Source organism: Mangifera indica, chromosome 17 (assembly GCF_011075055.1).
Source record: "Mangifera indica cultivar Alphonso chromosome 17, CATAS_Mindica_2.1, whole genome shotgun sequence".
In the NCBI taxonomy this organism is placed as follows: Eukaryota; Viridiplantae; Streptophyta; class Magnoliopsida; order Sapindales; family Anacardiaceae; genus Mangifera; species Mangifera indica.
The window spans coordinates 114470-127357 of record NC_058153.1 but is presented as its reverse complement, the minus strand read 5'-3'; the positions used below and the strand labels follow the sequence as shown (position 1 = coordinate 127357).

The following is a 12888-nucleotide window of genomic DNA, read 5'->3' as shown; positions in this document are numbered from 1 at the left end:
CATTGTGGCTCCTTCAAATTTGATTCCTTATACTAGTTAGTTGTAGGTTATGATAGACATGTCTATGGCATATGTGAAGGTGAAGGTGAAGAAGAGGGGGAGGAGATTGGAGATGGTTGACAACTCTATATGCTTTACAAGGAGTCATTTGTTCTTTAATACAAAGATGAGAGAAGGAAAAGGATGCCGAAAGAGAAGAAGAAGAACAAGTTTGAATGGTGAGCCAATTGTTTTTTGGGCCAAGTAAAGGTCCAAAATAGACTTGAGAATAATTACATGAAATCCAATTTTCTAACGGGCAAGCCCAAATATTATGAGGTTCAAATTGAACGCGTCACGTCAGGTCTGATCTGATTAACGGACTTGCCTCCTCATAATAATAATAATAATAATACATCAATTTTTCTGTTATGACTCTAATGACTTCCATTTTAATGACAATCACAAAACCCATATCTCCAACTCCTAGATCAATGTCCGTGCGTTTATCATTTCCTTTCATCTAATCACACACTAGCCCCTAAACTAAAATACTGTATAAAAATTCTACGTAAAATAATGAATAAAACACCCTCGCATCTATCTTGTCTTTTGTTATTTAAAAAAATAACATTTTACCATCTAAAATTAAATATTATTTAAAAAAATCATAGACCAAAAGGCAAACTGATAATTTTATCTTTAATTAATTTTAAAAAATAAAATAAAATTAAAAAAACAACCATTTTCAATTAGATTCAATCATTTCAAACATAATATTTTGTCCTATACAAAATTTAAAATGTTTGGAACTTACAAATATATCTCTAAATTCTTATATATTTTAAAATTATTATATAACCTTATTTGTTACAATATAACAAATATATCCATAATTTGTTATATTTTATTAATTTTTAGAATATAACAATCATTTTTTAAATAACATAGAGTATATTGATATTTTTAAAATTTTCAAATCACACATATTTTTTTTCAAATTTCAAAAAACTCCCTAAAAATTTCAAAAAGGCTACTAATATTTTTAAAAATTATAATTTATTCTCTTATATATAATTATACAATAAAAACACTGAATTAATAAGATGAGAGAAAAAAAATGATAAGAATAAAATAAAAGGTGAATAAGAAGTTTATTATATAATTTGAATATTTAAAATTTTAATTTTAATTTTTGTTAATATAATATTATATGATAATTTAAAAAAAATGTCATGGTAAAGATAAAATAATAATTTAACTTCTTAGAATTGTTATTCATTATAATATAATTTTGGGTGGGTTACTGTTTTTTACAAGTCATTTTGGTAGAAAAATGCTGTTTATGCAAATTAGGAATAAAAGGAGGTTTTAATGTCAAACGTTGGGTGGGAAACTGTGATTCATTTTTTTTTAAAAGTGTTATATATAATTTTATTAATTATTGAATAATTAAAAATTAAATATAAATTAAAAATTAATTATAAAATAATATATTATTATTTATACACAAAATAATACGTAAAATTTGTATTAAAAGCTTTTTATCTTTTTTAGCAATTTTACCTGCGCTATTCTCTTTGCCTAATTCAGTCTCCTCCCAACTCAGCGCCAGAAAGAGAGAGTCCCGCTTCTAGACGGTGCAGCTTTCAGTCAGCCGGTTTGCCGTCTCTCCGATATTCTTTTAAATCTATATAGTCTTTATTGTACTCGTTCGTTTTGTCCAAGAGAAGTCGACAGATCCGACTACCTTTTTGCTCACCGCAGCATCTTCTCTCAGATCTGACGGTAAATTCAAAATCCTGTCATTTCTAGTTATGAACTAGTAATGCCAATTAATTGCTTGAAAAGTCTTATTTAATTACTCATTCCCATTAATACGAATTCAAGTCTCTTGATCATTTACTGTTCGACTTTAGACAACTCGGTAAAGAGGAAAAGTTGTGAAAGTTAAATCAACGGTAGATATGGCGCCGAGCACAATTCGGAAAGCGATCGGAGCTGTTAAAGACCAGACTAGCATAGGCATAGCTAAGGTAGCGAGCAACATGGCTCCAGACCTCGAAGTTGCAATTGTCAAAGCCACGAGCCACGACGACGACCCAGCCGATGAGAAATACATTCGCGAGATCCTCAACTTAACCTCTTACTCACGTGGCTACGTTCACGCTTGTGTGTCGACCGTTTCAAAGCGTCTGGGCAAGACACGTGACTGGATTGTGGCACTAAAGGCTCTGATGCTTATACACAGGCTATTAAACGATGGGGACCCGATATTTCAAGAGGAGATCTTGTATGCAACAAGAAGAGGAACAAGGGTCTTGAATATGTCGGATTTTAGAGATGAAGCTCATTCGAGCTCGTGGGACCACTCAGCTTTTGTGAGAACTTATGCCATGTATTTAGATCAAAGACTTGAACTTGTTTTGTTTGATAGGAAGGGCGGTTCTAATTCTGTTTCAGGTTCTGGTAGTCATCATAATGGATTTGGATCTAGATATGGGGATGATTTTCGGTCTCCCCCTCCCAGACTGAATGAGTATGATTATGGAGACTCTAGAGGCAACAGTGGTTATGGCAATTATGGAATGACCAGGAGATCAAGATCGTATGGAGATATGAGCGAGGCTGCTGGGCGGGAAGAGAAAAAAGGTGTAGTGACTCCATTGAGAGAAATGAAGCCTGAGAGGATATTTGGAAAAATGGGGCATTTGCAGAGACTGCTTGATAGGTTCCTGTCATGCAGGCCCACGGGTCTGGCTAAGAATAATAGGATGATTTTGATTACGTTGTATCTGATGGTGAAAGAGAGTTTTCAGATTTATTCAGATATTTGTGAAGTTTTGGCTGTGTTGCTTGATAAGTTTTTTGATATGGAGTATACAGACTGTGTTAAGGCCTTTGATGCATATGCGAGTGCTGCAAAGCAGATTGATAAGCTGATTGCTTTTTATAATTGGTGCAAGGATACTGGTGTGGCGAGGTCCTCTGAGTATCCAGATGTTCAGAGGATTACAAGCAAGTTATTAGAGACTTTGGAAGAGTTTTTGAGGGATAGAGCCAATAGGCCCAAGAGTCCAGAGAGGAAAGAATTGGATGCTACTCCACGGGAGGAACCGGTACTGGATATGAATGAGATAAAGGCATTGCCTCCTCCAGAGAATTACACTCCTCCACCACCACTTGAACCAGAGCCTGAACCTGAACCTGAGCCTCCGAAACCACAAGTGACTGAAGATTTAGTGAATTTGAGGGATGATACAGTTACGGCCGATGATCAGGGGAATAAGTTGGCATTGGCTTTGTTTAATGGGCCTGCGGCTGATGGTAATGGATCATGGGAAGCATTTCCATCAAATGGGGAGCAGGTTACCTCGGCTTGGCAAACCCCTGCTGCTGAACCTGGCAAGGCAGATTGGGAATTGGCATTGGTTGAGTCTGCCAGCAACTTGTCAAGACAGAAAGCAGCATTGGGTGGTGGGTTTGATCCATTGCTGTTGAATGGCATGTATGATCAAGGAATGGTGAGGCAGCATGTGAGCACTTCTCATTTGAGTGGTGGAAGTGCAAGTAGTGTTGCATTGCCAGGGCCAGGGAAGACTTCAACACCAGTTTTGGCTCTCCCGGCTCCAGACAGAACGGTTCAGACAGTTAATCAGGACCCATTTGCTGCATCATTGAGCATTCCACCCCCTTCATATGTGCAAATGTCTGATATAGAGAAGAAACAGCACTTGCTTGTACAAGAGCAGCTGGTATGGCAGCAGTATGCAAGGGATGGAATGCAGGGCCAAGCTAGTTTAGCCAAGATCACCGGTACTGGATACTACAGTGCAGGTCCTATGACTGTGATGCCTTATGGAATGCCACCAGTAAATGGGATCGGACCACCAGCAGGGTATTACTACACTCCTAACTGATTTTTACGACACATGTTAGAGACTATTCTCTTTGTCATCATGTTTTACTTTGGTGATTTTTTTCTTATGTGATTTGATTTGCTTCTTTATTTTGTGCACAAAACTGGGATAGGGGAAGAGAGAGGATAAGTAATTGTGGGGACTTTGATGATGGCAAATTTGTGATCCATTGTGATTTCATTTTGTGCTTTTGTATATTAGAATTTGTTGACAAACTTCTTTTGTTAATTATCTTTGCCTTGGGAGGAAACTAGTACATACTTTTTTTGTCATAACTAAGTTACCAAAAAATTAGTGTCTTAATCATCGTAGTCCAAAGTGGACGATAATTTGTTCAATTCAGAATTTGGAAACTATATACGGAGAGAAAAGGCTAGAGACTAACAACAAAGTAGTATACACACTGCTTGAGCTGCTGACTTTGATGGGATGATCATAAAATATGATGAGATTAACACTAATGCTAATTGGCAAAAACAATGAAGCATATTCCGATTTGGATATGACTCCAGAGCAGCTGAATATGACTTTTATGGCTCTTAATCAATGATATGATCTATTTTGAGTTTTTTTTCTTTTTTTCCTTCTTTTGAGTAATGGTTATCACTGTTAGTGGAATCCAAATCAAATGTCTTCTAGTTAGTGTGTCCCAGCTTAATATATTATAGGAAGGTAACTTCATTCCTTTTTCCTGAAATTACAGGATTCCCTACTCATGAAAGCTGTTGGAATAACCTTGAAATGACCACACATTGTTTTTGAGAAGTGGCCACTGGATTCTCAGTCCATTAAATTTTTTGCCTCTATTTAAAACTAAAGAATGGCAGAAGTTGGTTCACCCAAGTTCTTTGTGTCCAAGAACCAAAAATAAACTAGGGATGAGAACCAGGAAACATTTTTTTAAGGGGGTGGGGGTGATGAAAAAGGTATAGCTATGATGAACAATGAACCTATGCATGAAAATGTGTTAGCTTTTTCTTTTTTTCTTTCTTTTGGTTGAATGATCAACAATAAGCAACCTTCTACCTTTTCAATGGTACCCGAGGGAGGCAGTCTGAATTGTTATATTGGCGAAAAAGGTTCTAGATTGATATGAAATTCATATCTTACACTTGATATGGAATCATAGATAATCTACATCATTTCCTTAAATGTCGTCAAAAACGCATTTATATTTTATATAGTCTAAGGTAAGGACTTCGGTGGTGGCGCCCACGACTTGTGTTTCTGACTTGTGTTTCTGACTTTTTATTCTGTAAAATTTAACTGAACCCATTGCCTTGCTTTGCAGGTAATTATGAAAAAGACAGATGATTTCATAGTCGAGTTGTTTGGAGAACAACTAGGTAATACTGAATTTTAAATTATAGATAGGATGGCCTAAGGTGTTTGTCAATGTCATTGAAAGCTCAACTTCAGCTCTGCGCGAGTTGTGTGGGTGTGGGACTCAGAGCAGAGCAGAGCAGAGCAGTTGATCTGTCCCACCAATTTCAGCTTTGGGGGGCTATTTATATAACAAAGCATAGCATTGAATTTTATAAGTGAGTATTATAGGCCTAAATGCAGAGGAGTGTGTAACATGATGTAGGGTTGGAAATGGGTTTAAGATCAACAAATTAAGACTTGAGTTGAAAGTGAAGTGATGTAAATCAATTTGTTTTATGAAAATGAATCTAATAATTAATTTAATTTAAACCTGATTAACACTACGGGTGGGGTGTTTGCAATCAAATCAGTCAAAGTAGTAGAAGACGTTCATCCAATTCACTGTTCCATTTTAGTATGATTTCAGACTTTAGGCCTCCAATTTCCTGGGCTCAAATTTAATTGGCCCTGTTCCTATTTATTGACCAAAACTTTTACGAAAAAGAAAAGAGAGCTTAGATTAGAAGATAAAAAACTTTGAGTATTATTTTTTAATGTGTATCATATATTATTGAATAATTTTAAAACAATAGTTAATCCTAAGACAATACATTATTAATAATATATCATTATAGATATTAAAAAAATGTGTACACAACAATTTTGTACAGCTCACCAACCAACAACTTTTTATTTATAAAATCAAATAAATATATATATATATATTTTGCACATCCCAACCATAAGAAATTAAAATGGGCTCTGAATGTCATCTCATCATCACCCCTTTGAATAATACATACAATACAACCAGAAAGAACAAGGGATGATAACACGAAGGAAAACGGCAAGCTCGGATCTGCATGGACGTAAATATGGTACAGAACAGATTCTTGTCAACTTGGTTGAAGTCGAGTTCCCAAAGTGGCGCCGCTAAGGGCAGAGGCGAAGTGGTGAGGAGCATAAATGAATGCAAGCTTTCTGTTGGGCAGACGGACTCGAGCACGAGCAGCGAGTCATCATCTTCTGGTACAGGCGGTGGTGGGTTTGGAGAAGAGGTAGTGGAGGAGATGGAGAGAGCATGATTTTCTCTGTTGAAGAAGAAGAAGAAGAAGAAGAAGAATTGATTGAACGTGGAAGAGTGGGAAATTGGACAGCTTAATTAACCTATAATACCAATTAAATATAAAATTATCAGAATTTAGAGATTAAAGTAAAGAGAGTACTCAGTTGGATATTAAAGAAGATGTTACGCCAAATTGGAGTCTTCTAGTAAGCAATGTTACCTGTTTCTGTAATTACCATGTAATTAAATTGAATGTTTAAATTAAACAATGTCATGCTACATACTATTTGTGTCATCTGAATTTATTTACATCAAATAAAAGACACCATCTATTATAATTATATCCAAATTAAAATGATATCAAAAGTTTAATATGAATTGAGTCAACTCGACTCAGTTTGGTATTCAAATTGATTAAAGTCAAATTTATATTAGAGTTTTAGTTTAATAATTAACTTAAATTCTCTTTTAATAACACTATTAATTTTATTTATACAATTATTTATTTTATCTATAACCCTCTCACGATATTTTTTACTTATTCAAATGAATTTAAATTCAAACAGATTTTATGATTTAAACTAATCTCAAATAAATCTATATTCGAGCTTAATTCGAATGTAACTGAACCCTTGTTTAGACTGTTATTTTGTGTGTTCGTGATTAAGCCAATGAGCAGACGTTGAGGTTGAGGTGGAGGTTGGAGTTGGGGGTTCCCCTGCAGAAGCCACCGACAGTGACAACATTATCAATTCTCTCGCCCTTACCGCAACAGCGTGAGTGGACAGGAGGGAAAGAGAGGATAAAAAATAAGAAAGAGCCAAAAACAATGTTGAAAGTGAAGAGGGAGACTCTTGGGGCTAGGGGAAGAGGGCATGTGGATGAGTGGGGGACACACCAAGCTCATCAATTAAATCCTTTGAAATTATTGAGCTTGTGACATAAAAGAAGGAAAAAGAAAGCCAAGCGACACAACACAGCACAACGCTGCACTCTCTCTCTCTCTCACTTCACTGCGAGTATTTTGGACCTTATGTCCTTATGCTATTACTGTGCTACCTCTGCCTCTGCCGCTCTACTGTGTAGAAGTCACAAGTAAAGAAAAAGGAAAATCAAAAGCAGAGGAAGCCATTTGCTTTCTACAGTGCTTCTCCCTTTGGGTTCTCTTTCAAGAAACACACATCTCTGTTTTCTCTCCTCTCTCAAACTTTTTTTTTTTGAAGATGCCAAGACCAGGTCCAAGGCCTTATGAATGTGTTCGAAGAGCATGGCATAGTGAAAGACACCAACCCATGAGAGGTTCTCTCATTCAAGAAATTTTCAGGTCTAACTCTTTTCACTTTTTTTATTTTTTCTCTTTATCAAAAGTTCATATGTGTGTGTATGTGTAGTTACCAATTTTTGGCTTCTATTTTGTTTAGAGTTGTCAATGAGATTCATAGCTCAGCAACTAAGAAGAACAAGCAATGGCAAGAAAAGCTCCCTGTTGTTGTCTTGAAATCGGAAGAAATTATGTACTCTAAAGCCAATTCGGAGGTTGGTTCATTTTAATCTTCAACCACTCTAAATCTCAAATGGGGCTGGTCACACTGCATTTAACTGCTGAGATTATGAATTAAGAGACAAAAAAGGAAAATTTTTTTATGCATTTTAGTTCCAAATTTTGAATTTTGTTTTTCCTTTCTTATGCTTCTCTGTAAACAAGCCTAAAGTCTGATATGTTCTCGGGTTTAGTATTGTTGATTTTCAAGCTTAAATGTTGCATCTTGATTATGTGATAGGCTGAATATATGGACCTTAAAACACTTTGGGACAGAACTAATGACGCCATTAACACGATTATTAGACGTGATGAGAGTTCTGAAACTGGAGAGCTACTTCCTCCTTGTATTGAAGGTTTGTACCTGCTCTTCTTCTGTTACTTTCTTATTTCAAAGTTGTTTTCTTTTTCAATTTTACTGTGCTTGGGAGTAATTTTGGCTCATCTTAGAGAGACTACCACCTTGAACTGTTGTTCTTATCTGTGTGATTTTGAGCTTTGTTGGTTAAGAAGTGCTACTCTTCTCAAAGTGAAATTCTAGGTGTGTGATTCTTCCCAATCTATGATATTTGTTATCTGTTAGCTGCTCTCAATTTGGGCTGCATGCCAAGAAGAACATCGAGAAGCCAACGGAGCAGTCAACCGAGATGCTACCTTAATTTGGGCGCCCAAGAGCACACTAGTTTAGAGAACATCACTCCAGGACATCAGATTGTTAATCAACATTACATGTCACGTAACTCTACTTTGATGGAACCCACAAGCACAGATGTAGCTCAAAATCCTGTTGTTCAAAGCAATATCAATTCCACCAAGAAACTTCCCTTTGCATCTGAGAATTTTCCTCCATCAATCAATAAGCAATTCTTGCATTTGGAAAAATTTCCTGGTTCAAATTCGTATGCAGTTTACCCCTTGTTAAACATTGAAGAACTACCACATAATTTTCAAAAATTTCCTACCTCAACATCTAACAGTGTGAAACCTGCCAAGACAATTTCTGTTGAGAACTCTTCAGTGAAGATGTATCGACCATATATTAATATCAGTGATGCTCCTGAAAACCCACATGACATTAGTTGTGATCTATCGCTTCGGTTGGGACCACTGTCTGTTCCTTCCTTGAGTGTGGAAAAATTTCAGCTACAACAGGTTAAAGATGTTGGTTCTAGCTCTCTAGAGGGGAACAAAATGAGTGACTTGACACCCCAACTGCATAAAAAGTTAAGTTTCTGCACTAATGCGAAGGTTGATGGCCCATTAGACATGTGCTAAGGTCAGTGGAGTGATGAGGGTACTGTTGATACAAGAATAAGAAAGCGAAAGGGGGTTTCTTTTCACCCAATAGAGGATCAAATTTTTTGGCAGTCAAAGCTTCCATATAACCAGTTAGCTGGATGAATGAAAAGTGCAGATTTGTAGACTGACTCTGATTAGTTCAGGAAGTTGTTTCAAGTTCTTGACATGCCTTAGTGAATGCCCATTACCGAAACATTTTGTAATCTTGCTGCACTTTGTAGTTTATGTATAATTAGTTGCTTGTTTCAGTTTGCATGAAATGAGATGTAAATATTAACCAAGGTCATGGTGATTTGACCCGAGAAACCTTAATTTGAATGGACAAAAATATCTTGTGTCTTCTGTATGGCTGTTTGCAAAACTTAGAACTTTTGATTCTGATGCAGGATCCTAGTTTGACATCAATCACTTTGGAAACATGTGGAGATTCCTAATGGCCGACTTTAATCATTTGCATCATGCTAATTTACAATAATTATCTTGTTCTCTCTGTCTATTTGACCTTATTTTTGGAGTCAAGTTGAAAATGTGATTCCAGTACAATGTAGTACATGGAAAAAACAAGATGAGGTTTAGTGATATATGCAAAAGAGATGCAAATGTGTCTCTTCCCTAAACCTTAAGCATTATTCTTAAGGTGAAAAGAAATAATTAGGAATGTTAAACTACTTGTGGTCTCGTGAACATGTGGATAAAAATGATTAAGTAAAACTGGATAAAGGATTTGTTTGTGTAAGTGGGGGACAAGTAGTTGTATGGTAAACCAGATCTTACTGTTATTTGGAATGGGGACATGGGTGTGGACCTATTTGCTTCGTCCCATTAGGAAGGAAGAATATATGATTATTGAATGACTGGATATTATGGGTGTTTTTTTTCCTTTTTTTTGAGTGGTGGTTAGTGTCTTTATAGATTGTATGCTTAATTATCAACGAGTGGGGTGAGAATCTAATCTTTCTTGGTTTAAACTTGACTCTTCATGAAAAATTTGAATTATTTTGGTCTTTGTAGAGAGATAAATGGATGAAGGATTTCTAAAATTTTATTAAGTAACTGGTTTTTTTATCATTATAGTCATGTATGTATGTATGTATGTATGAGACTTAAATCTTATATTAAAAAGTATATATTTTTGATGTAGTGCTTTATATAAAGATTTACATTAATTAATTAATTTTTAGGATATTCTATCTTAATATTTATATTATTTATTTGACATCAAAATCTCCATTATATCTCTCATTATTTATCAGTTATAATCGTGTCATTCGTACCACATATCCTTGATGTGGGGCTTGGGAACTAAAATGTTTTTTTGAAGTACCATATTAAAATCTGAAATGTGACGAAGACCACACGCCATTCAATAAGAGTACAAGAAAGATTACCAATGCAATGAGGAAAATCTGTGGCTTTGATAAAGTAAGTAACATGAAGTTTCTGAATATTCTGCAACAAGATCCAATACGCAGAGTTCCCACGTGCTTTACAGAAAAAATACAATCATTAATTTCATTCTATACATGTTTAACTTGTTAACAATTAATTGGCTATGGAACTCACAGTCTGCATATTTACATTGCACTTAGTGTCTACTGGAGAAGATTAAATAAGTGGAATAATTTGAAGGAGAAGAAGATGAAGAGCTATAGTGAAAATCGATCTGTAATCTTTTGTAGAGAAAGAAAGTTGAAATTGTTCCTTTCTTCTCTTCTTCCTCAAGTTCCCCAACTGGTATTGCAGCAAGAAATCTTTTCATGTATTCTTTACAACAGTTTTTTCCTTTACATATTATAATATTCAGTTTCCTGTGAATTTCCAAACATCAAAGTTGATTCACCAAATTTCAGAATGTATGCCTGATTGCACCCTTCAAAAAGCTGCTCTCCTAATGAATCGAAGATGTAGTATGCATCTATTTCGACCTTCAACATGAAGAGATGATTGTTCCAACTCACAATGTAGATTCCTGGCTGGTGATCCTCAGCCTAGTCGTTTATTTCATCCCATATCTCATCAAATGACATGCCTCCATGTAAACATTGGAATTTATCAGGGCTGAAAAATCCGGTGAAAGACTTATCAGGCAAGACATGTATAGGCTGAAGGCCAGCTTCTAAAACCGTCTCAAGATCAAAATGCTTGTCTGGGAAGAAATTCGTGTAGGTTTCGTTGTCGCAAAGTTTTCGCCAGTCAGAGGAACCTTGTGTTATAAGTCTATCTAATTCCGATCTTGTTGGCATGAAGTCCTGATTCTGGTGAAGCCAGTGGGCAATGGCTGCAACTAATGCTGTGCAGGCACCCTCTCCACATGTTTTCTCGCTTCTTTGATCGAAAGAAGCAAAAAACACATTGGCTTTCAGTTTTGATTGCCCATCTCTACTTGCTACTTTCTCTTCCCAATCACAAAACTGATAACATTCTGAAGCTAACACACTGCCATCTGTATTCTGCAAATAATAATACCCTCAATATCAGCATTTAATCCTCCCACTAATTGAATAAATAAACTGGACATCCCTGCACTATGTGGTTCAGTCTTTCATGAAAAATGGCATTGATTGTAACATTCTTAGTCAAATCTGACAAATGACGAGAGAAATGCTGAACATATACACATGAATGCTTATGAAAGAACTGACCTTGTTTTCATTTGTCTTCTTACTCAAGGGTTCTTTCTTTTTAAGCGGTATAAAGCTCAATCGCCTTCTCTTCCAGGAAAATAACCCCTCCTTCCGTTGAGGTGGAGGTTCCAACTGAGTTTCGGAACCGGGATAAGATTCTGACTCAGTTCTTGAATTCAATTCTGTATCGCTTTTCTCAGTGGAATCATTTCCTGAGTCGTCGGATTCACAAGAACTGGCTTGGTGATCTCTTTAACTCTTCTTCCCTTTGTTTTTCTTCTTGTAGCCTGTAAGGCCCATCATCATTTTCAAAAAGGCGTCTCCTTTGTCCGATTCGGTTGAGTTTTGAACAAGTCCTGAGTCTTGAGAATTTCTGACCTCCGCCAAACTCACGCACACCTGAACAAAAGATGGGATTGTATTGGGGATTTCTTTGCTTGAAATGAGAGGAATTCAGATCAGACATGGAGATTGAGCTTACCGAAAGTGTAGCTTCGCTGCCCAGACCACCAACCTTGGAGGTGATGGGGACCTTTCTCTCAACCTGGGACTCCACTGTTGCAGCCACTTCTGGTAAATTTAAGGAAGCTTTTCCTAGAACTGATAATTTTGTCTGAGATTCTTCGCCATCTCCCTTCATTTCACGAAAATGAACTTAAAAAATGGAAAAAAAATTGATGATATGAACACAAAACAATCAACCAAAAAAAAAAAAATCTTTCTTACGGATAAGACATTGACTGATACGATCCAGGGACCATATGAACAAGCATCTTTTGATACAACAGACAAATCGCAGAAATTCGCAAATTCATCGTCTCATTCAACAACTGATTCACCTTTACTCAACAATTTTTGACATGCAAGACCTTTACGAAGTTTGGATGATGAAGAAGATAGATAAAAGGGAGCGAATACAGACTTGGGTCCTTTCCATTTCGTTTCAACAATCATTGTTTTCTCTCTTTCGTCTGCACAAAATCCATCGACCTTGAACAGACAATGTGTAAGTATGTTACAATTTTGGTCTTGTCTTAGAATTCATGTGACTACCTGGTTGGTCACTCTCCGCATGCTCGATAAGTAATTTCACAA

General features: G+C 36.1%; 3 protein-coding genes across 6 annotated transcripts; 2 read left to right on the top strand and 1 right to left on the bottom strand.

Moving 5' to 3' along the window:
- The first annotated feature begins 1530 nt into the window (after positions 1–1530).
- LOC123200660 (putative clathrin assembly protein At2g25430) lies at positions 1531–5594 on the top strand. 4 transcript variants are annotated; one of them, XR_006498652.1, is made up of 4 exons: positions 1531–1767; positions 1899–3877; positions 4603–4825; positions 5191–5594. XR_006498652.1 is itself a non-coding variant. In XM_044615978.1 (3 exons), exons 2-3 carry the CDS (start codon positions 1947–1949, stop codon positions 5192–5194), a joined length of 1935 nt encoding a protein of 644 aa, XP_044471913.1. In that variant the 5' UTR covers positions 1531–1767; positions 1899–1946; the 3' UTR covers positions 5195–5594. The 4 variants fall into 4 exon arrangements, 2 of the variants coding, with proteins under 2 accessions (XP_044471913.1, XP_044471911.1); XR_006498651.1 differs by having other exon boundaries at positions 4603–5089; XM_044615978.1 differs by lacking the exon at positions 4603–4825.
- Positions 5595–7020: 1426 nt separating this feature from the next.
- Positions 7021–9515, top strand: LOC123200206. The gene is made up of 4 exons (XM_044615357.1): positions 7021–7654; positions 7752–7866; positions 8112–8226; positions 8454–9515. The coding sequence occupies exons 1-4, from the start codon at positions 7554–7556 to the stop codon at positions 9143–9145; spliced, it is 1023 nt and encodes a 340-aa protein (XP_044471292.1). The 5' UTR covers positions 7021–7553; the 3' UTR covers positions 9146–9515.
- Positions 9516–10901: 1386 nt separating this feature from the next.
- LOC123200825 lies at positions 10902–12433 on the bottom strand. The gene is made up of 3 exons (XM_044616222.1): positions 12172–12433; positions 11812–12005; positions 10902–11619 (listed from the first exon to the last, which is right to left on the bottom strand). The coding sequence occupies exons 1-3, from the start codon at positions 12431–12433 to the stop codon at positions 11158–11160; spliced, it is 918 nt and encodes a 305-aa protein (XP_044472157.1). The 3' UTR covers positions 10902–11157.
- Positions 12434–12888: the final 455 nt, after the last annotated feature.